Consider the following 24,158-nt stretch of genomic DNA (forward strand, 5'->3'; position numbering starts at 1 on the left):
CCTACTGGACAGGAGTGAGTCCTTTGGCTCTGTACTTTCCAGATCATAGTCTCTTAATTAAAAAATGTTGGGTAGACTTTTCTGTTGTTTTTTAAAATATCCTTATATTTTCACAGTATAGGATGTCTCCCCTCAAGTCCGTCACCAGAGTTGTCTCACCACCAAGTTGCCCAGAGTCTCCACCACACTCCACCACGCTCCCTCCACACCTGTTCTTACTCTCCCCTCTTCCTCCACAGTCACAAAAGTTTTGTACTCAAAAGCTCAATCCTAACATTCCTTTGCTCCTATTATGGTGCTTCATACAGTGCATGTGAATGGAGGAAGGTGGTTATGTCTCATCAGACTCTCCAGATAGCTCCCTCCCCAGTGACCTAGACTTTATTTCATATATAAAGGCCAAGTCACATGTTTCAAAAAGAAAGAAGCCTTTGATCACCACTTCGTCTGGCTCTCTTTAGTTCACTTATTATTCCCCTGTTTCCAACTCTGTCCTCAGCAGACAGCCTTGATGCAGGATTAATTGAATCTCATTTGTAAACCACGGGTTAGAAAGTACCAAGAGTTGGAGGACACTCAGACACACTGTGGTTTTCCTTTATGATGGTTACAGAAGTATAATCCATGTTTCAGTCATGGAGAGTTAAGGGTACATGGAACTTAGAAGTATTTGTCTGGAAACAAATCATACCTCTGTCATGTACAAGCAAATCCTTTAATCTTCTGGGCTCCCAGCTTCCTGTTCTGTAAAATGGGGTTCACAGAAATACTACGTTGCAAGGTTGCCAGGAAGTTCAAATGAAATAAACTATGTAGCATACTTATAACACTTACCACATATTACTATTATACACATATTTGCTATGATTTTTCTTATTTTCTGAAGCCAGTCTCTTCTCATGTCAAGGAGGCTCCTAACTCTGCAGAAAGTATCTCACCCTCCACACCTCACTCTGTCTTTCTTGCATAGGCAAGGTCTTCCACGTTTCTAGACCGAGTCCATCAGAAAACATTATTAAAGGGTGTTTCCCTTTAATAAAAGGATAAACATGCTATTAAGAAGTGACTCATCTACCAGTATACCCTTTACATAGGTTTGACCCTAGGACATGAATCTATCAGTTCAAAAATTAAAGGTCATATCCACCAAGCAGATAATTGACCTCTTGACACAGTTTCCACCTGCTCAATTTATCTTCAAAGTGATGTACCTGGTAACTCTCAGGGTCTGCACAATAGCAACACAATAGTTGTTCTTCAAATAACCTAATGAATGACATTCAGGTATTCAACTCTTTGCTGTTTTTATTCAGTGATCCAGCCACCAGTGCCCACACAGAGCTACTAGCGACATGGATATTGGCCACTTGAGATGCGGCTGGTCCATATTGAGATGTGTAATACTCTGAAATACACTTCATTTTCAAGACTTGGAAGACAATTACATGATGAAGTCATCACCTATAATTTCATACTGAAAACATGTTCAAGTATATGTTAGTATTTTGTATCTATGGAGTTAAATTAAATATTCTATTAAAATTAAGATCACCTGTTTCCTTTTATTATTTCTGTGCAAGATCACAGATTTCTGAAACTGCAAATGCCTTTACACTATATTTCTACGGGATCAAACTCTTCTAGGTCTTGAAGCTCTTTAATATAAGGAAATAAAAAGCCAGCTGGAAATGAAATGCGAAGGCGGTTTCTTGAAGGTTAACACCTCTCAACATCTTCCAGATTGCTGGCTGCCTGATTCCAGAGCACCTTAAAGAGTCAATTCCTGTCTCTGCTTTATTGGCATTGACTGGTGAGAGCTGGAATGAACTCCAGTCTCCCGATTATAACACTGGAACAGGGAGAATATTTTCAGAAAATATATTTGCCAATGGTAATTGAGAGAGCTGGGATATAAGTAGATAAGATACTTAATAGACAATGAGAGGGATTGTTGTTTCGGGCAACACCACACTGATAAAGAAACAGGAGTCTTGGTGCAGGCTACGTAATGCAGGATGCTGCTGAAGAGCAAGATCCTGGCCTTTTTATTGAAAGAAGGATTAGACAGCATCCGTAGTGAGGGGAAGGAGGAAAAAAAGGAAAAGGGAAGAAAGTAGCTAGAAAATGTGCTGACATCTAGATTATCAGGGATCGTGAGTTGGCTCTCCAGGCACTTCTCATCTGCTTGATGACTCGGCATTGCCACTGAGATCAAGCCCTAGTTCTCCAGCCATGATTTCAATCTTATCCACAAGGTGTTCCACTGATCAGCTTCTGGGGTCCCTTCTTATCCGTCAAGTCCTTGGTCCCTCGGGCATTCCCGGTCCTAACTCCTGATGCAAAGCCTTCCCAGCATGATCCAGCTTTGTGCTCTTGATTGATTTGAGAGGCACCTTGCAGGGTTGGGCTCCTGTACCTGACTGACCTTGCTGAGGATTTAGAACTGTAGGTAACAAAACGGTGCCGAACAGGCGGCTTAGGATTAGCGGAACCACAAGAGATAGAGAAAAGGAGGGAAGGAAAGAAAGATCAGTAAAGTTTTATCCTTGTGTTCATCAAACCACCCTCCATGGATTGCACCAATTTAATAATCAACAAAATTAGTTCTGCCACATTTTCAATCTATAAATAGGCATTGTGTGCTCTATAAATAACCTGAGCAGTGACCGACTCTCAACAAACTATGAGAACAAACAATATTAAAGTCTAGAATTCATACGCTTCACTGGAATAAAACATAATCACAAATACCTTCTCTATAAATTGCGTATTGAAACATACCTGACTTGAAAACATTCTAGTGCTTACCTTTAATAGTCTCTATTGTGTCACCTGGAAACCATACTCAAATGACCTCACAAGTGGACCTCACAGTGAACAAAACCATCTAAAAGCAAGATCATAGATTATCTAAGAGCATTTCAAACCCCTTATCCCTGAGAACATATACTCATCACAGGTACCTGGCTTCTGAATTTAGAAGAAATACCAATCTAATTTAAAATTAAGAAATACTTCCATGTACTCTGGGTAGCTGAAGGGAAGACAAAAGTTCAGAGGGCAGGAGTAGTGCAGAAGCTTCTCTGACTCTGCAAAAGTGGGTGTTCTGATTTTCTCTGCACAGACTTTTTACACTCGTGACTCTACTTCCCTTATCTGCAACAGGTGTGCAGAAGACAACAGAGTAAAAAAGTCCTTGGAGCCATTGATTCAAAAGTCTCTAATGAACTAAAATGTAATTTAGTTTGCCAAAAAAAAAAAAAAAATGCAAAGCAAGCCCCAATAGGGACAATGTCCTCAGAGAGAAAAAGGTGCAATGATAGCACAAATTTAGCCCACTATGGGGACTATACCTGAGGGGGGCGGGGAAGCAAACATTGTTTAAAAATGAACAATGATGTAAAAAATGTATTAAAAAAAGAGATTAATCCAAGTGTAGAAAGATAAGATTTCAAAAATAAATCAGTAATCCATTCTTAATAACTAGTTCACACATTGTTTATGGAATGCAATGAGTAGGAGATTGGCCTAATTTAAATTACGCATAATATTTAATACAGAAAATTTTAATACATAAAAATAGATGTGAAAATGGGGGAAAACCATAGAAATTATATCATCCAGAAATAAACATTATTTTATTGTTTGGCCTTTCAAATATTGCTGATATTTGCAGTTTATTAGGAAGGCAACCACTCAGGAACATAGATGATAGCACAAGTTATGGGTATAATAAGCACAGAGTTTCTTTGCCTTCTGCCAACACACCCAGCACCTCTATGAGTTCACCAATGTAGAAAAATTAAAATTTTGTTCCTCCAAGTATCTCCAAATCACTCCCATTTACATTACATCCGGGGCATCGCCAACCTTTCCCTCTTCATGGTGAGACATCTTGGAATTATCACTGACCCTTCCCTGCATCACCCACCTCTATTGTCTCTTCCCTCAAAATCCCCTCAGATGTACTCGACCTACTTGTCACAAAGTTCGCGTCAAATACGACGACTATCAAACTACAAGAAACAGTGGAACATGTTTTGCCCCCCTACAGTCACTGCCTGGGAAGAGCCCTCCCACCAACTCTGGGCTCAGCCATGTGGCTCACTGCCAACAAAGTGCCCATGATATTGTTTTTGGAATTGTTGGGATCAGAGAGTGGGGTCCTCAGGTGCACTCTGGGAAAGGTTTCCCCAGTGCTCCCCTGTCACCAACACCGGCGAGTTCCCAGGCAACTTTCTCCATGACACAGAGACGACAGTCATACCCAAAAGGGCAGTGTAGGGGCAGGAATGGGTACAGGGCAGGCTCTCTGTGACCCGAGCAGATGGGGTAAAGGAGGGGTCCTGGATCCCTGGGTGGCTTTTGCAGGGTTTTACTAGGATTTACCAGGTACACGGCAGGCAGGGGTCTTGGGGGGCCGGGAGGCTGGCAGGCCTCCCAGCCCCCAGCAAGTCTTCACCCTACCTGGGCTCTCCGGCGTTCTCAGGTGGCCTTGTTCTCTGCTGCTCTCGTGGTTCCCTGCTCTCTGCTCCTTCATTCGTTCTACTGGCGTCCCCGTGACAACACCCTTATAAGCCCAGTCTCTCAGCCCAGGTGAAGCCCATCCACATATGCCCACACCCTATTCCAGGCGCCCGCCATCAGGCATGCATTCAGGACCATAGAGATCCCTCATCAATCCTAATGGCGGGAGGGCAGAAAAGCCTGATATCATTTACTTACCCTGCAGGCAGGTTTATTGTAAACGGGACAGGAGAATGCAGGACACTCACACAGACACAAGTGGGCAGAAAGGGCTGCCCCGAAGAAAGGACAGGTGTGCTAAGAGGCTGCACAGTCACGAGTGGGCAGCCTTGGGGGACAGCATGGCCTCTGCTGCTTTGCAAAGGGAGCCGGTCACAGGCAGGACACACAGGGAGCAGCTGCCCCCAGGCCAGTGCAGGAACTGCCCTGACAGTCTTCTCTTTGGGGGGGGGGGGGCCCATTTCCTTGTGGAGTTGTTAACTTTTGTTAACCTAACTACTTCTACAGTGTGACTAGGTTGCTTTGCAAGGGCCAGGAATGGCCTCCAGTCTGCACCTGGTGGTGCCCTCTGTAGCCGTCTGCTGCTTGCTACAGCAGGTGGGGCCTAAGGCCTTTTCACTCCTATAGCTGATTTAACTGTATTAATCACCTCCACGCCCCACCTCCAGCTCGTGGCTAGTGTGAGCCAGGTTTCTGGTCTTAGGGTGACTCCTGTCCAGATTTTCTACTCTTAATCTCCATCATGAGGGACAGAATTTTTACCCAAATAATTTGATGTTTATTTGATCAGGTTAAGAAGGAGAACCTGGCCTCATCTACGGTCACAGGCAGATAGCCAGGAAGAAGTTCTACACATGAGGCATGCCAGGCAGACGTATTTACTTTTCTTCTGGGGCATTTAGTGCCCTCCTCATAGGTAATCTGGCCCCTGAAGTAAGATTCAGATGGGGAGGTTGTCCTGATAGGTTTTGAATGTCTTATCCGAAGGATCCCCACTTGAATATTGTCTGTGTGAAGGAGTGTTGTGCAGCCACCCCCCGCCAGGCGGGTCACCATCGGTTCTGACAGCTGACAAGAGAACTTTGGAGGCCTTGGCCTCATCGGCACAGGTTTGACTAGTAGGCAGGGAAAGCAACTTGAGACCCTCACCCAGGGTGACGCCGCCTGTTTAATCCCCTCCCTCTAGGCACAGGTGAGCCCATCCTGCTCCAGGCGTCCATGGTCAGGCACGAGTGCCCCCGCCCACGCCTTCCGCTTAACGTGATTATGACCACACAGTGACCACAGAGGCTAGTGCTGTAAAAAGCCTGATTAACTCATTCACCCTGCACGAGGTCTTAAAGTTTTCCAGAAAACTCGGAAGCAGCTGGTGTCCTCAAGTTACCACACTCTTGTTACAAGCATTTCTGGGTCTCTGTTGCCAGAGAATAAAATCCTCAGATGATGATGATCTACAAGAGAGAAATCCAGGCTGTCTAGTCTGAGTGTTTACTTCTCAGAAACTATGGAAAGTATGGAAACCCGTCAGGCAGGAGGAGGATGTATTGGTGTCACCTCTCAGCCTGTATCAGTCACAACTGAATGTATCCCTTTCCTTTCTCCAGACCCAGGAGACACACAATTTATGGGCCATTTCCAGAGCAGGCAAGTGTGATTCTGGCCACAATGGGCTGTTTCATCTCGAGCTCTACAATATTCACATATTCATTCAATCTTCCACTTCACGGGGATTAGCACGTGAAGGTCATTCCCACGTGGAGTGAGGACTGGAGTGTGGATTGAGGAGCGGGGTTAGGATGGGAATTCACGCTTCTTGAGAAGAAACGAAGCCAGGCTGAGGAAATTTAGGGAAAGGGCTCCCTCTCGTGGGACCCTCTGTTGTTACAATGGGCGACACAACACACATCAAGCTCAGCAACTGAATTCTCAGTGAAGTCACCCCTGGTCCAGAAATAATCTAAGCAAACACCCCCCTCTAGTGGGAATTTTGGTTTGATTTTGTTTAGTTTTGTTTCAGAAAATGTTGAGCCCTGAAAGGGAGCACCCACAGACGAGAGAACTCTGCTGAGACGCAATTCCCAGAAGGAGTCTTAAGCACTCTCTGTTAAAATTAAAAAGACTAAAGTCAAATCCTGAAAGAAAATAATCATAATTGACTACAACTTTGTTCTTGTCTCATGTTCCCCCCACCACCCCCCCCCCCCGCCAAGTAGGAAAAACAGTAATGTGGAGTTTTCTTTTCCTCCCTGGAGGGTAGTAAAATGTACCAGGTTTTTCCACCCTTCCACCATTAGAGTTGATGGATCCCTGCGGTCCTGAGTGCATGCCCGCTGGCGGCACCTGGAGCAGGGTGTGGGCATGCGTAGGTGGGTGCACCTGGGCTGAGAGCCTGGGCTTATAAGGGCAGCGTCACAGGGACACCAGCAGAGCAAAAGAGACCAGAAGGAGAACGAGAGCAGCACCAGCAGAGCAGCAGAGACCACGAGATCACGCCAGAGAGCCCAGAAAGAGTGAAGATTTGCTGGGAGGCCTGCCAGCCTCCCGGACCCCTGGCACCCTGCCTGCTGTGTACTTGGTAAATGCAATAACACTCTGAAAAAGCCACCAAGGGCTCCAGGACTCTCCTTTACCCATCTGCCCGGATCATAGAGACCCTGCTCTGTGCCTTCCTGTCACTACACTCCCTAAATAGTAGGAGGTGTCATGGCTGTCTCTGAGGTGAGCTTGAGAGTGGAACTAAGGGGATGAAGGGCCTCTCTGGTGGCGCAAGTGTTTAAGACACAGCCTGTGGGACTGTCCGCAGCCACTGTTGTGTGAGTTCAATCCCCAGCCAGGGAGCTACCCACAGGGCACAGCAGCCCTCTCCTGTCTCCCCACTGCTCCCCTCAGCAGTGTATTTCAGTCAGTCCACCAGTTCAGTCCACTCTGTCTCTGGTGAATCCTTTCACCCCTCCACACTCTAGCCAGCACCCCAGCTCTTGTATGCATAAATAAATCTTCCCAAAAAATAAGAAGAGAAGAAAAAGAAAATGCTGGCCAGGATGTGCAGCTCTCTGCTTGCATGGTACCATGGTTTCTACTGAACTTGTATCACTTTCACACCATCTTAAAATTAAATAATTATAAGGCAAACCATCGTAAGTCAGAGACCATCTGAATTATCTCAAGGTCGTGCCCTTGGGCCTGTGTCCCTATGTTAGTGTGCAGAATGAGGGACACCCCAGGACCCCCAAACTTGCACACCCTAAATGGGTTCCGCCACCCACCACGTAAAGACAGCATACTCTTAGTGTGCAAGACCTTTACCAGGATAGCTGCATAACGAGAGAAGAAAGGATAATTTCCTTATGAAACACCCGAAGTTACCCATCCCCTGGGGGTAAATGCCAGCCAAACAGAGTTGCTCCAAAGCAAGGCTGCTAAGGCCTGACAGCTTTCCACAAGTCTAAGGCACCTTCTGGTGGGGAATCGTAGGCAAGTGGAAGAAGGGACCAGGCAAATTTGGGGTGAAAGGAGCAAGATCAAAACACAAATCAAGGTAACAGCTGCCACTGTCAACCTCCCCACAGGTCTCTCACCCACAACTCTTCTAAGTGTCTCCTTCCATTGCCCCCAAAGCTCAAAGCCGAGAATCGAGCACATCCTCCTTCATGTCTCTGCTCCAAATGTCTCCACCAAGTCTCTTCCTCAGGGGTCCTGTCCCTCAGCTCCACCCTTCCTCAGGTGGTACCAGATCATGGAGCCTCCCCTTTTTATGGAAATGACACTCTGTAACACCAGATCTAGGGAAGCTTATCCAAAGGCCAACGAGGGGAGGAGGAGCTGCAATTTCCCAGGCCCAGCCCACAGACCAACCAGAGGTCACATGCTCTCAATAACTTCCTCCCACACACCACCGCTCGGTGGCCAGCTCTTTCAAGCTCAGATTCTGCCTCTTCTGCAATGTGCCCTGAGAGGTCAGCAAGTGGTTTAACTAGCGTGGAGATGACTTGTTTGGTGGCTACTGCAAAGGTAGGTGCCTGCTGACAATGCAGGTACATGCAAGAGAAACTGGAGGTCACATCCTCCCACATCTCCCAGGTGAGAAAGATGGCTCCACCCTGCTCTCCTCGTCCTTGCAAGGTTTGGAGGCGCACACCCTGAGTCTCCACATTCTCTTCCCGAGAGACAGAGTCAGCTCGCCTGCGAATCTATGACAAAACTGGAGAAAAGAGGGGGCAAAAAAGAAAAGGAAGCAGAGCATGAAATCTGAAGAGCTGGAAGCCAAAATACAGAAAATGGCAGAACTAAAACCACAGAGACAGAGATGTGGGAACCAAGGGCTGAGACTGAGAAAGGGCGCAGAGTCAGCTCTGGCTGACTTCTGGGAAAGAAGTTCAGCAGCTGCTTGTGTCCTATTCGAAAGCATCATAACAAAGCTTGGCCAGGGATAGAAAGACCTTCATGTGTCTGGTATCCTGGAAATTTATCCTTGTGGAAATAACTGGACACATGTAAATTTCATGTGCATAAAGCTGTTGGATACAGGACTATTAAAAGAGCAAAAAATATAGAAACAAATATCCAGCAGTAAACGACTGTTTTAGTAACTTAACTTCAATAATCTAATGCTTGTGGTATGTGAGGGCAGAAAGAAAGCATGTAAAATAAGTCAGCACATATACCATCTACAGATATAGAAAACGGAGCTATTAGTCATATAAAGGAGTATTAGGACTATGGGGTGTTTTTAAAAATATGGATAATATTGTTCTTTTTTAATCGATGACATTGCATTGATGTCTAAACCCATTCCCCCGCCGACACCACAGCTCTTTTACACATAAATAAATAAAAATAAATCTTTAAAAAAGATGATGAGGGTTTTATTTTTTTTTAACTTCTTTTTTTTTTTTTTTGAAGATTTATTTATTTACTTATACAAGCACTGGGTACAGTCAGAAGCGCGGGAGGGTGAGAGAATTCACCAGAGCCAGAGCGGGGAGCAGAGCAGGCAGAAGGACCGAAGGACACTGCTGAGGGGAGCAGCGGGCGGCAGGAGAGGTCTGCGCGCCATGTGGGACCCTCCTCCGGTGGCCGGGGAGCAGCCGGGGATCGAACCGGCGCCACAGAGGCCGCGGGCAGCTTCGCAACCCAGCGCTCAACCACTGCGCCACCGGGGAGGCCCCGATGAGGGATTTAGACATAAATATATATTTCGATATAATTTCAACTATTGCAAACCTTCTGAGTGACATAGAAAAAGATATTACATTTCTTTTTGTGTGTGTGTGGGACCCTCGCCGGCGCCGGGGAACGAACCAGCGCTGCAGAGGCTGCGGGCAGCCTCACAGCCCAGTGCTCAATCGCTGCACCACCAGGGGAGGCCCAAGATACCACATTTCTTAATCATCTACGTCTGCGGGTAGTCTTCTTGGATGGTGACCATCAGTTACTTTAAGAAATTGGTACTTAAAGGTCTGTATCAGGAGGAGATTAGCCGTTTTTCAAGCAATAAAGCCGGACAGAAAAATTATGTTCACAAAATAAAGCTCAACTTTCTTGCAAAAATTTAAATATTTTTATTTGAAATCTTTTGTAAAACCAGCATTTAAAAACTTTTGTTACTATACATTTTTTTCTCTCATAGTTATACAGGAAAGTGAGAGCACAAGGAATGTTTTCCATCAAGCCCCAGCTCGATGCCTCACCTTCCTCCGTCCCACCAGGCGGGTCCTTCAGATCTTAGCACTTTCCACCCAGGCACCAGGGGAGGAAGGTGGGGGAAATGCGCTGAGCCACTTTTTCCAGAAAGTCCTCCAGAATCTCTCCCCGACCCCCACAACTGTTACAGTCCCCTGCCTTCCAGTGCACACTTACACACGTTACCATCTCCCTCACTGTGTGTTCCTGCCGGTCTGTTTTCTCTCCGGTCCGTGGTCCATAACAACCGCCCCACTGCGTGATGAGTTTCCTGAGGGCCAGGGCCACGTCGCTCTCCTCCGAGTAGCAGGGATGCTCTGGGCTCCTTGCATCTGTCTGAGCATGTTCTCTGGCCCTATGGTCCCTTTGCTCTCCAAAGCTCTTCATTCCTCGTACCCCAGGGCTGCTCTTCTCCCTCTGCCGCCTGCAGCCTCCACACCATTCTGTCAGTCAAAATGCTTGGCAGTGACGGAAACTGCCGGGATGCTGAAGTAGAAAATTATGAACAAAATAGAGTTGCTGGTAGGATGGAGGCAAAGCCAGAGGCCAACCCTCCGTGCACAGAACTCCCAAACCCGAACGGGTTGGCTGAGAAACCGCAGGTGCTGTCACGAGGGACCCGATGCCAGGTCAGTGCCAGGAGGACTGCTGCAGCCTCCCTGCTGTTCCGGGAGAGAGGCGGCTGCTCCCTCCTCCTGGGGCACCAGCGACTCAGTCAACATGGGGCCTGGCGGGTCCTATGGCTGGAGCCAGGTCTCCTGCCTGGGAGGTCAGGAAGGAGTCCCTGCTCCCCCCAACTCCCCCCAGAGGACCGAAGGGGAGAATTCTCCAGAGGCTGAAGGAGGCCACATGCTGGGGGGTCACAAGTGTGAAGTGTGTGCTCCTTTCCAGGGTGGCCCCCGGGCCCCCTGATCTGAGGTGCTGGAAGGAGGTTCGGGGTGGAGTCTATGGCGCATGTGGGAGGGAGCAGGAAGGCGAGGGGACTTTTTCTACAACGATGGGAGCTGTCAAAACTCAGGGATGGGAAAGTGAGAAAGAACATCCATGGGGAATAATTCCAAGGTGACCAAAGCTCCCTCTCTTCTGCAGGGTGTTCTGAGGAGACTGCAGGTGCTTCTGGGGAAACGGGATCAAAGCCCCAGGTCGACCCTCCCACGGCCCCCGGGGGGTGCTTGGTTGGATGTCAAGGTCATAGGCATCTGCCCTCACCACTGACCGTGGTCTCTGCTCCTGGGCTGGAGTCTCTCATCACCTTACTCGGGGGCCCGGAACAATCTAGAAGGTGCCAACTGCTCCTACCCCGAGTCAGTGCTCCCTTCCATTCTGCCTCGCCCGACTAATCCCTGCCCAAATAGTGCGTCTGCCATGTGCTGCTACAGGGTTCTTGTTAGGCTGGGGGTGAGCGAGTCCAGCGCCTCAGGGCTGGGGAGGAGCCGTCGGCGGGGGCGCAGAGACCTCCCTCTCAGGGCTAGGCCACCTGCTTCTTCAGCAAGTTCCGCAGGGCCCCTGTCACCTCCTTATTCCGGAGCGTGTAGATGATGGGGTTGAGCATGGGCGTGACCACAGTGTAGAAGAGGGTGAGGGTGCGGTCTGTGACCACAGAGGAGCCTGCCCCGGCCCGGATGTAGGTGATGCTGGCTGTTCCGAAGAAGAGGGAGACCACGAGCAGGTGCGAGGAGCAGGTGGAGAACACCTTGCGGCGGCTCTGGGTGGAGGCCATGGCCAGGATGGCTCCCAGGATGCGGGCGTAAGAGGTGACGATCAGGGAGAAGGGCAGCATGATGAAGACCACGGTGGCCGTCATCACGGAGATCTCGCTCCTGCGCTTGCCCGCGCTGGCCTGCCTCAGCACCGGCAGGATGTCACAGAGGAAGTGCGGGACCACGGGCCGTCTGGGGAAGGGCAGGGTGAAGATGAGGGAGCAGTGGCTGGTGGCTGTGATGATGCCCATGAACCAGGAGGTGCCCACCATGGCCGCACAGGCCCTCCCGCTCATGAGGGTGGCGTAGTGCAGCGGGCGGCAGATGGCGGCGTAGCGGTCATAGGCCATGGCCATGAGCAGGCAGCACTCCGCGATGCCAAGGACGACGAAGATGAACATTTGGGCTGCACAGCCTTGGAAGGAGATGGCCCTGGCGTGCGGGGAGGCCAGGTCGACTAAGGTCCTGGGCACGATGTCAGCGGTGTAGAGGAGCTCCACCAGCGACAGGTGCCGCAGGAAGAAGTACATGGGGGAGCGCAGGGCGGGGCTGGCCTGGGTCAGCACGATGATCAGGGAGTTACCCAGCAAGGTGACCAGGTAGAGCAGCAGCACCACCCAGAACAGGGGGCCCTGCAGGACCCTGAGGTCAGAGAATCCCAGGAGGAGGAATTCAGTCTGATTTTCCTGAGACATTGCTGCAGGCTGGACCGAGGACACGGCCAGGAAGAGAAGCTTATGTAGGGACAGCCTGATACAGTTTGTGAGCGTGGAGAGAAGTTTCTCCCCAAGTTTCTACTCCTCAGCTCCCATCTTTCCTGTTTCTGCCTCTGCTACGTTCCCTCTTCAACTCTCAGATCTCCCGGACATCCTGACACGGGGGGACAATCTTCAGGAGACACTGATCCTTAGGCCACTGTTATGCTTTCCAGAGCCTTCTACAAAGGATCAGAGAGGACAGAGAGTCCTCCTGAGCCATCAAAAGGTACTGAGATTCTTTTTTAAAGATTATTGTTAATTGTGGATAAAAACACAACATAAAACTTGCCCCCTTAGCTATTTTTCAGCATGCAGCTCAGTACTGTAAAAGGTGTGCTCGCATTGTCATACAACAAAACCTATATCTTTTTCATCTTGCAAAATTAAAACTCTATTCATTAAACAGTGACTTCCCATCTCCCCTCTCCATGACCTTCTCTTTAAGCAGAAACAAACTTTCTCCCTCTAAGGCTTAGTGAGACAGGCAGATGGGAAAATTGATCAGTTGTGGGGTGTGTGGCTGGACTGACAGATGACCGTGAAGACTGTCCAGGTGGAGGACCCACGGCACAGGTGTAGCCGCCGCTGCATGACCGGTTGGCCTGGACAGCCCTGCACATGAGTGTGGCTTTTGAAGGGGGCCTGGAAAATGAGGGAGGTCGGCTTTTATTGAGACAGGGAGGTCTGGGGAGCACTGAAGAACTGGTTGTTACTTCTAGATTTTTCCTTGCCTGAAGTATTAGTGGAGGGGTGTGGGGGGGGGCGGGGAGATGTTTGCCGCAGCAAAGGGAGATGTAGCTTCGTGTGTGGGCTCTGAGATGTGGACCACCGAGAGCAACCTGAGAAAGAACGTTCTAAGTTGTCATCGGACACTGAGCACAGACAGGATGGTGGCTACACGGCCACCTGGTTGGACCCTGGAAACCCACGGACTTGCACACACTACGCCTCGCTCATCCCCATCCCTTCTCCACACACCCCTCCTACTAGACACACTGCAAATGCACATCACACCAGGGCCACGCTTAGGCCCCAGCACACCCGCTCACATCACACATTCAAAGTCCGCGCAGCACACACTGGCCTTGCTGTGTTATCTGCAGTTTCTAGCCAGCAGAAATCGTCCCGGGTTCCTGTCCCCTCATCCTTCCCTGCTCTCCGGCCAGGACAGCAGCATCGGGATCAGGTCCCTGCGGCTGCAGAGGTAGAGACTGGGGAGCGTCCAAGGGGCTCTTTTCTCCCTGAAAAGGCACTGGCTCCCAACCCGCAGAGAGAGGGGCCCTAAGGCCCAGGCTTGCCACTGTGCCTCTGCCCTGTCTGTCCATGGCAGGGTCCAGCCTGGACAGAGAAAGGCCCAAGGCCGCCCAGCACTGTGGGGGGCACTTACCTGGGGGGATGGAAATGACCAGCCAGCCAGGCGAGGTTTGCTGGACGCTGGCTGGGGCTCTGCTATTTCTCTCCTCCTTTCTGGAAGTCTCAGCCTCTCGAGTGCCCACAGTTATCTCCACTTGGTGCTGTGCCTCTACCCACTGGGGTCCTGGGAGGCCCTGGCCCTTGGGGTTTCCCTGGCTAATCCTGGGCTGAGGAGTGTCATGGGCCAGCTGATTCTGCCAGGTCCCCAAAGCCTTCTGCTTCCTCCCTTCCTTTAGTCTCATTTCTCTTGCCAGCCCGTGGCCTTCGCTTCCTTGCACTTTGCTCCCTCCCCGCCCCTCTGCCTCCTCACTCCTTGCAGGGGCTCTGCTCACAGGTGGGCACGGATGAGGTTGCGGGTCTTGCTCTCACACGCTTAGAATCTCATCATGGCAGTTCATTCATGGGTGTGAAATCTTGGCTCCCTGGCAAAATCTAGAAGTTATAACCGTGAAGTATGATTTGGTCGTACTGATTTCCTTGCTCTATTTGCTCGTGAGAAGGACAGTATTCTTCAGATGAAGACGTCGTTGGTCCGGCTACCCAGGGGCTCCGGGGAGGGAGGCCGGGGCTCCCACGCATCTCCAAGCCCTCCATGACCCTGCGGCCGGGCCTGCCGGCGTCCTTGACGGAGCTAGGCCTTCTCACCGCTTTGAGTCTGGGAACGGTGTGAATTTTGGAGGTGGAGGAAAGGTGTCTCCTGGAGTAAACTGGACCCCCTGATGTCTCCCAGGTGACACTTATTTCCACTTCCCGTGGCCCCTTTCTCCACCATTCCTACCACTGCCCTGGTTCTCTGCCTTCTGATCCCCGACAGCCGCCGTGTTGCGCACTGAATGGAAAATTCTGAGTCTTCATCTACTCGTTGTCTCGTGGCTTTTGACACATCTGATCTCCTTTCTTTTTTTAATTTATGTGACTCCAAATACACACGTTGGGCCCTGGGCTTCACTTGTGTGTACGCCTGAGCCCCGCACCCCCCTTGGTCGTTGTGGCAGATTCTCTGCCTTATCACATCCCCAGTGGAGCTCTTGTTCCTCCCCCTGACTCCCTGGCACTTTAAGCAGCCTGTTGTCAGATAAAAAAATAAATAAATAAAAATCTAGCTGTCTACTTTAATTCACTGAGTCCACATTCAATTTCTCAGCAAATTCCCAACATTCACCTCTCATCATCTTTATGGCTAAAATCCTACTCCTGCAAAATTGTCTCTTACTTGGAACATTCCTGTTCTCCACAACTCTGTTTCCATCCAACCCCTGTGATTTGCTCCTAATGCAGGTCAGGTGATACTGTTGTAGAGCAACCCCGATACAAAACGGGGTGCCTGACTGTGGGTCCTCACCCGCGCGCTTAAAAGGACTTATCAATGCTCCACTGCAGGCACACGTGAAAGGTTCATAAAAGGTTTATTTACAAAGGGAAGGGGAAATGAGGAAATGTACAGCTCAGGGAGAAAAGCGGGAGACAAAGTTTTAAATGCGTCCTACGCGATCCACCGATCAGGAATCCCAAAATGGCGCTCTGAGAGCTGCCGCCAGCCAGGAGCGGTGAAGCCGGGAGGCGAGCGATCGCGAGCCAGAGAGGGAGCAAGGCCCACGTGTTTGGTTTTTATATCCAACCTGGCTGCCCAACTCCACCCTCAGGTCCCAGCCACCCTCCCCTTGGTGGTGATGGGATTTGTCTTTCCCAATGTCCTGATGGCTTTAGTCTGGAGTGGGGGTGGGGTCCACGAAGCCTGTATGGGATTAGCTCAGGACATCCTTTCCCCCTAACAATTCTCCCCTTTCACTTTTTGCCACCATTTCCATGGTGATGAAGATCAAACATATGGATGCTGGGATACAGTCTCAGATGAAAGTTTTCCAGGGTTCCAGTCTGAAAGAAAACGAATCCCTCCAGGTAGTGTCCATTGTGGAAAGCAAAAGTCCTCCATTCCTGGAAAAACAGTTCATCAGTCCCAGCCGAAAGAAAACATCTGGAGGCATTAGCCAGAACAAGACAGCAGATATGTCAAAATCACAGGAAAAAAAATGTTAATATGGTTCAACTTATGCAAAAATGAATTCTCTCAACCTTGATCCCAAACTTTAACAGCATAGCAAAAGTTTGAAATTAAGTCTACTTTTAAACCATTTTGCCTATTTTTGCATAAAATCACAGGGCAGAATAACTAAGCAGCAATTTTAGCTGGCTTTGTTGAAATACTCCATATAGGATCAGAGCGAACCATTGGCATCCGGTCGATGTAGGCTTAGGGGGAAAGGATGTCCTGAGCTAATCCCATACAGGCTTTGTGGACCCCACCCCCACTCCAGACTAAAGCCATCAGGACATTGGGAAAGACAAATCCCGTCACCACCAAAGGGAGGGTGGCTGGGACCTGAGGGTGGAGTTGGGCAGCCAGGTTGGATATAAAAACCAAACACGTGGGCCTTGCTCCCTCTCTGGCTCGCGATCGCTCGCCTCCCGGCTTCACCGCTCCTGGCTGGCGGCAGCTCTCAGAGCGCCATTTTGGGATTCCTGATCGGCGGATCGGGTAGGACGCATTTAAAACTTTGTCTCCCGCTTTTCTCCCAGAGCTGTACATTTCCTCATTTCCCCTTCCCTTGTGAATAAACCTTTTATGAACCTTTCACGTGTGCCTGCAGTGGAGCATTGATAAGTCCTTTTAAGCGCGCGGGTGAGGACCCACAGTCAGGCACCCCGTTTTGTATCGGGGTTGCTCTACAACAATACCATTCAAACACTCCCCCGCAACCCAACACACGCTCAATAGTTTCTCAACATAATTAAGTAAGGTAAATGCAATTTTCCCACCTTGGATTATGAGACCCTAATGGTTTAGTCTCTGTGTACTAAGATGTCTTTTTATTGACTTTTTATTTTGATATTTTGGAGTCATACTTGGGTCAGCTAATTCCTAGAGATAACAGAAGACTCACCCCAGGCCTTCCTTTCATATGCAAATCAGTCAATCCAGAACCCACAGCCACTTCCTTATTAGGTCCTGACACTCCTGGGCCTATAGTTTTCTACCCTAATCATCTCAGAGCCAGGCCCCAGCCAAACTAGAGACACTCACACTCTGGAGTCTGCTGCAATCATTCAAGCCAGCTAATCCTAACCTGCTTAGTCCATTTATCCCAACTCACCTATTCTTCCCACCCAACCACAATGCCTACACATTGTTTTTTCCCAGGTTTTTCTTGTTCAGAATGAGGCTCTTTGCAGTTTTGTATAATCTAAGCAGAATCAAAAGTCCTGATTCTTTCCCTGTCATATTCTCCAAGGAAGGGCTATTGTCTTAGATATACTTTTACTTCTCTGGGACAGTTAACGCAAACACTTTGCTAAATGACTGATCCTTCATTAAAAAGAGGAGTAAAGTGAAGAAAAAGCAAGGCTATTTGCACATGTTAATTAGAAGGACTGCAATGGACACCTAAGTCTGTGAACTTACTTTTAAGAAATGACTTGGGGGCCTCCCTGGTGGCACAAGGAATTAAGTCTCAGCACTATAAAGCTATCACCAGCCACTGCAGCATGAGTCCAATCCCCAGCCAGGGAGCAACCCACATGGCGCAGCAGACCTCTCCTGACTCGCCCGCTGCTCCCCTCAGCAGTGAATTTCAGTGGATCTGCCTGTTCTGCTCCTCGCTCTGTCTCTGGTGAATCCTCCCACCCCCAGCACCTCTGGCCTGTACCCCATTCTTGTATGCATAAATAAATAAATCTTGAAAATATATGTATACAAAACTGCAAGGAGCCTCACCCTGAACAACCAGGAAAAGCTGGGGAAAAACGCAACATATAGACAAGAGTCTTCATTGTGGTTGGGTGGGAAGAATAGGTGAGTTGGGATAATAGGTGAGTTGGGATAAGCAGGTTTAGGATTAGCTGACTTGAATGATTGCAGCAGACTCCAGAGTGTGAGTGTCTCTAGTTTGGCTGGGGCCTGGCTCTGAGATGATTAGGGTAGAAAACTATAGGCCCAGGGCCTCCCCGGTGGCGCAGCGGTTGAGCGCTGGGTTGCAAAACTGCGCGCGGCCTCTGCGGCGCCGGTTCAATCCCCGGCTGCTCCCCGGCCACCGGAGGAGGGTCCCACATGGCGCGCAGACCTCTCCTGCCGCCCGCTGCTCCCCTCAGCAGTGTCCTTCGGTCCTTCTGCCTGTTCTGCTCCCCGCTCTGGCTCTGGTGAATTCTCTCACCCTCCCTCCCGCACTTCTGACTGTACCCAGTGCCTGTATAAACAAAACAAGCAAACAAACCAGCAAACAAATAAATAAAGCATGCCTCTATAAAAAAAAAAAAAAAGAAAAAAAAGAAAACTATAGGCCCAGGAGTGTCAGGACCTAATAAGGAAGTGGCTGTGGGTTCTGGATTGACTGATTTGCATATGAAAGGAAGGCCTGGGGTGAGTCTTCTGTTATCTCTAGGAATTAGCTGACCCAAGTATGACTCCAAAATATCAAAATAAAAAGTCAATAAAAAGACATCTTAGTACACAGAGACTAAACCATTAGGGTCTCATAATCCAAGGTGGGAAAATTGCATTTACCTTACTTAATTATGTTGAGAAGCTATTGAGCGTGTGTTGGATTGCGGGGGAGTGTTTGAATGGTATCACCTGACCTGCATTAGGAGCAAATCACAGGGGCTGGATGGAAACAGAGTTGTGGAGAACAGGAATGTCCCAAGTAAGAGACAATTTTGCAGGACTAGGATTTTAGCCATAAGGATGATGAGAGGTGAATGTTGGGAATTTGCTGAGAAATTGAATGTGGTCTCAGTGAATTAAAGTAGACAGCTAGATTTTTTTTTTTTTTTTTTTTTTAATCTGACAACAGGCTGCTTAAAGTGCCAGGGAGTCAGGGGGAGGAACAAGAGCTCCACTGGGGATGTGATAAGGCAGAGAATCTGCCACAACGACCAAGGGGGGTGCGGGGCTCAGGCGTACACACAAGTGAAGCCCAGGGCCCAACGTGTGTATTTGGAGTCACATAAATTAAAAAAAGAAAGGAGATCAGATGTGTCAAAAGCCACGAGACAACGAGTAGATGAAGACTCAGAATTTTCCATTCAGTGCGCAACACGGCGGCTGTCGGGGATCAGAAGGCAGAGAACCAGGGCAGTGGTAGGAATGGTGGAGAAAGGGGCCACGGGAAGTGGAAATAAGTGTCACCTGGGAGACATCAGGGGGTCCAGTTTACTCCAGGAGACACCTTTCCTCCACCTCCAAAATTCACACCGTTCCCAGACTCAAAGCGGTGAGAAGGCCTAGCTCCGTCAAGGACGCCGGCAGGCCCGGCCGCAGGGTCATGGAGGGCTTGGAGATGCGTGGGAGCCCCGGCCTCCCTCCCCGGAGCCCCTGGGTAGCCGGACCAACGACGTCTTCATCTGAAGAATACTGTCCTTCTCACGAGCAAATAGAGCAAGGAAATCAGTACGACCAAATCATACTTCACGGTTATAACTTCTAGATTTTGCCAGGGAGCCAAGATTTCACACCCATGAATGAACTGCCATGATGAGATTCTAAGCGTGTGAGAGCAAGACCCGCAACCTCATCCGTGCCCACCTGTGAGCAGAGCCCCTGCAAGGAGTGAGGAGGCAGAGGGGCGGGGAGGGAGCAAAGTGCAAGGAAGCGAAGGCCACGGGCTGGCAAGAGAAATGAGACTAAAGGAAGGGAGGAAGCAGAAGGCTTTGGGGACCTGGCAGAATCACCTGGCCCATGACACTCCTCAGCCCAGGATTAGCCAGGGAAACCCCAAGGGCCAGGGCCTCCCAGGACCCAGTGGGTAGAGGCACAGCACCAAGTGGAGATAACTGTGGGCACTCGAGAGGCTGAGACTTCCAGAAAGGAGGAGAGAAATAGCAGAGCCCCAGCCAGCGTCCAGCAAACCTCGCCTGGCTGGCTGGTCATTTCCATCCCCCCAGGTAAGTGCCCCCCACAGTGCTGGGCGGCCTTGGGCCTTTCTCTGTCCAGGCTGGACCCTGCCATGGACAGAGGCACAGTGGCAAGCCTGGGCCTTAGGGCCCCTCTCTCTGCGGGTTGGGAGCCAGTGCCTTTTCCGGGACTTGAGAGAAAAGAGCCCCTCAGAAGCTCCCCAATCTCTACCTCTGCAGCCGCAGGGACCTGATCCCGATGCTGCTGTCCTGGCCGGAGAGCAGGGAAGGATGAGGGGACAGGAACCCGGGACGATTTCTGCTGGCTAGAAACTGCAGATAACACAGCAAGGCCAGTGTGTGCTGCGCGGACTTTGAATGTGTGTTGTGAGCGGGTGTGCTGGGGCCTAAGCGTGGCCCTGGTGTGATGTGCATTTGCAGTGTGTCTAGTAGGAGGGGTGTGTGGAGAAGGGATGGGGATGAGCGAGGCGTAGTGTGTGCAAGTCCGTGGGTTTCCAGGGTCCAACCAGGTGGCCGTGTAGCCACCATCCTGTCTGTGCTCAGTGTCCGATGACAACTTAGAACGTTCTTTCTCAGGTTGCTCTCGGTGGTCCACATCTCAGAGCCCACACACGAAGCTACATCTCCCTTTGCTGCGGCAAACATCTCCACACACACACACATACACACACACACACACACACACACCCCTTCCACTAATACTTCAGGCAAGGGAAAATCTAGAAGCAACAACCAGTTCTTCAGTGCTCCCCAGACCTCCCTGTCTCAATAAAAGTTGACCTCCCCCATTTTCCACAACCCCCACTAGACTTCGGAATCCAGCTCCCCTGCCCCCGAGATGCCACAGTTATCTCTCAAGGCTGCTTCCTATTCCAGGCCCCCTTTAAAAGCCTCACCCCTGTGTGCAGGGCTGTCCAGGCCACACCTGGGCCGTGGGTCCTCCACCTGGACAGCTCTTCACGGTCATCTGTGGGTCCAGTCACACACCCTTAGCTGATCCATTTATCCACCTGCCTGTCTCACTAAGACTTAGAGGGCAGAAGGATTGTTTTGCTAAAGAGAAAAGTTATGGAGGGGGTAGATGGGAAGTTGCTGTTTTTGAATAGTTTTAGTTTTGCAAGATGAAAAGTTGCAGGATTTGTTGTACGATAATGTGAGCACACCTTTTACAGTACTGAGCTGTACGCCGAAAAATAGCTAAGGGGGCAAGTTTTATGTTGTGTTTTTTACCACAATTAACAATATTCTTTTAAAAAAAGAGCCTCAGTTCCTTTCTGTGGCTCAGGAGGACTCTCTGTCCTCCCCGATACTCTGTAGAAAGTTCTGAAAATCGTTAACAGAGGCCTAAGGATCAGTGTCTTCTGAAGATTGTCCCCCCCCCACCGCCCCGTGTCAGGATGTCTGGGAGATCTGAGTGTTGAAGGAGGGATGTAGCAGAGGCAGAAACAAGAAAGATGGGAGCTGAGGAGACTTGGGGAGAAACTTCTCTCTACTCTCACAAACTATATCGTGCCATAAAATTTAACTACAAGAGTGGGAGCAAAAAGACACTCCTAGTGTGGCCAAGATGAGGTGGCTGTGAAGAGCGAGGACTGATGAGGACAGACAGGAACAGGAAGAATCCCAGCTTTGCTCAGGGAAGGAAACCTGGCATTGCCTCTCAAGTCCCATGAAAGGAAATCCAAACTGTATATTACATGACAAGACCCATTAAAATGTCCATCCCAATGACCCTATTCCTGGAAAGGTATTCTAAGGGAATGAGTTAACAGAAGCAAAATGAGACACACTCAAATATATCGTTTGCATCATTATCTAAAATAGCAAAAGAGAGTGGGGCCTCCCTGGTAGTGCAGGGGTTAACTCTCAGCACTATCAAGCTATAGCCAGCCGCTGCACCATGAGTTCAGTCCCGGCCAGGAGGTGACCCACACGGTGCAGCAGACCCCTCCTGTCTCCCCACTGCTCCCCAGCAGTGTATTTCAGTAGATCTGCCTGTTCTGCTCCCCACTCTGTCTCTGGTGACTCTTCTCACCCCCCACAACTCTGGCCGGTTCCCCAGTTCTTGTATGCATAAATAAATCTTTAAAATAAATAAATAAATATATGACCCTCAAGGGCACTGTTAATCCTGAAATACCACGGGAAATCTTTTCTGACCTTGAGGAGTAGCAAAACTACCACACAGGGGAGGTGGAATTCAAGGTGAGTCTTAAAGTATCCATGGGACTTGAATAGAATGAATAGAAACTTTCCCAGCAGGGGGCACACTCTATAGACATGCACCAGGCCTGGGAGGACAGTGTTGAGAGAGACAGGCCAGTGCAGGTGGCCCTGGGCCAGGTAAAAGGAGCAGAAGTACAGGATAGCCAGACCTTGTCCCACTCACAGAGCAGGTGTCCGAACCGATGTCTATGAAAAGGCATCTATGGAACCCCAAAGCATGATGCAGCTGGGCAGTGTGATCACACAGAGTCAGAGCTTGCCGACGCTCTAAATCCACCAGCTTGGACCAGCCACAGAGTCTGCACGGGGATGCTAGGTCATTTCTTGCAGGTTTTAGTTCAGGGAAAAGAAAGGGACCCAGACATGGCGACTCTCCATCCCACTCAGGAGAAAGGCCCAAAGTACAGGGCTGGGGTTTCGACAATGAGCTCAAGACCTGGACACGAGACCCAGAACATAGGAACAGTGGGAAATGTATGGGATTTGGAGTTGAGACACCTAGATTCAGTTCCAGGCTGCCATTCCCTGGGTATAAACCAGACAACTCATCTACCTCCTCTGAGCCCATGGCCTCCAACGTAGCGTGGACTCAAACAGTCTCAGGTGTCAGGATGAGAGAAGACAGGATGAGAAGTGCTGGAGGAAATCACAGAAATGCAGGCTGTCCCTACATAAGCTTCTCTTCCTGGCCGTGTCCTAGGTCCAGCCTGCAGCGATGTCTCAGGAAAATCAGACTGAATTCCTCCTCCTGGGATTCTCTGACCTCAGGGTCCTGCAGGGCCCCCTGTTCTGGGTGGTGCTGCTGATCTACCTGGTCACCTTGCTGGGTAACTCCCTGATCATCGTGCTGACCCAGGCCAGCCCCGCCCTGCGCTCCCCCATGTACTTCTTCCTGCGGCACCTGTCGCTGGTGGAGCTCCTCTACACCGCTGACATCGTGCCCAGGACCTTAGTCGACCTGGCCTCCCCGCACGCCAGGGCCATCTCCTTCCAAGGCTGTGCAGCCCAAATGTTCATCTTCGTCGTCCTTGGCATCGCGGAGTGCTGCCTGCTCACGGCCATGGCCTATGACCGCTACGCCGCCATCTGCCGCCCGCTGCACTACGCCACCCTCATGAGCGGGAGGGCCTGTGCGGCCATGGTGGGCACCTCCTGGTTCATGGGCATCATCACAGCCACTACCCACTGCTCCCTCATCTTCACCCTGCCCTTCCCCAGACGGCCCGTGGTCCCGCACTTCCTCTGTGACATCCTGCCGGTGCTGAGGCAGGCCAGCGCGGGCAAGCGCAGGAGCGAGATCTCCGTGATGACGGCCACTGTGGTCTTCATCATGCTGCCCTTCTCCCTGATCGTCACCTCTTACGCCCGCATCCTGGGAGCCATCCTGGCCATGGCCTCCACCCAGAGCCGCCGCAAGGTGTTCTCCACCTGCTCCTCGCACCTGCTCGTGGTCTCCCTCTTCTTCGGAACAGCCAGCATCACCTACATCCGGCCCCGGGCAGGCTCCTCTGTGGTCACAGACCGCATTCTCAGCCTCTTCTACACCGTGGTCACGCCCATGCTCAACCCCATCATCTACACGCTCCGGAATAAGGAGGTGACAGGGGCCCTGCGGAACTTGCTGAAGAAGCAGGTGGCCTAGCCCTGAGCGGGAGGTCTCTGCGCCCCCGCCGACGGCTCCTCCCCAGCCCTGAGGCGCTGGGCTCGCTCACCCCCAGCCTAACAGGAACCCTGTAGCAGCACATGGCAGACGCACTATTTGGGCAGGGATTAGTCGGGCGAGGCAGAATGGAAGGGAGCACTGACTCGGGGTAGGAGCAGTTGGCACCTTCTAGGTTGTTCCGGACCCCCGAGCAAAGTGATGAGAGACTCCAGCCCAGGAGCAGAGACCACGGTCAGTGGTGAGGGCAGATGCCTATGACCTTGACATCCAACCAAGCACCCC

General features: G+C 50.3%; 2 protein-coding genes across 2 annotated transcripts; one reads left to right on the forward strand and one right to left on the reverse strand.

Annotated features, from left to right (window-relative positions):
• Positions 1-11,677: 11,677 nt before the first annotated feature.
• LOC311185547 (olfactory receptor 10P1-like) lies at positions 11,678-12,604 on the reverse strand (the record flags this gene model as incomplete). Its single annotated transcript, XM_084256169.1, has 1 exon — positions 11,678-12,604. The coding sequence occupies one exon, from the start codon at positions 12,602-12,604 to the stop codon at positions 11,678-11,680; it is 927 nt and encodes a 308-aa protein (XP_084112295.1).
• A 10,324-nt stretch (positions 12,605-22,928) lies between these two features.
• LOC311185548 (olfactory receptor 10P1-like) lies at positions 22,929-23,855 on the forward strand (the record flags this gene model as incomplete). The annotated part of the gene is made up of 1 exon (XM_084256170.1): positions 22,929-23,855. The coding sequence occupies one exon, from the start codon at positions 22,929-22,931 to the stop codon at positions 23,853-23,855; it is 927 nt and encodes a 308-aa protein (XP_084112296.1).
• Positions 23,856-24,158: the final 303 nt, after the last annotated feature.

This window comes from Talpa europaea, assembly GCF_964194135.1.
Source record: "Talpa europaea genome assembly, chromosome: 15".
In the NCBI taxonomy this organism is placed as follows: domain Eukaryota; kingdom Metazoa; phylum Chordata; class Mammalia; order Eulipotyphla; family Talpidae; genus Talpa; species Talpa europaea.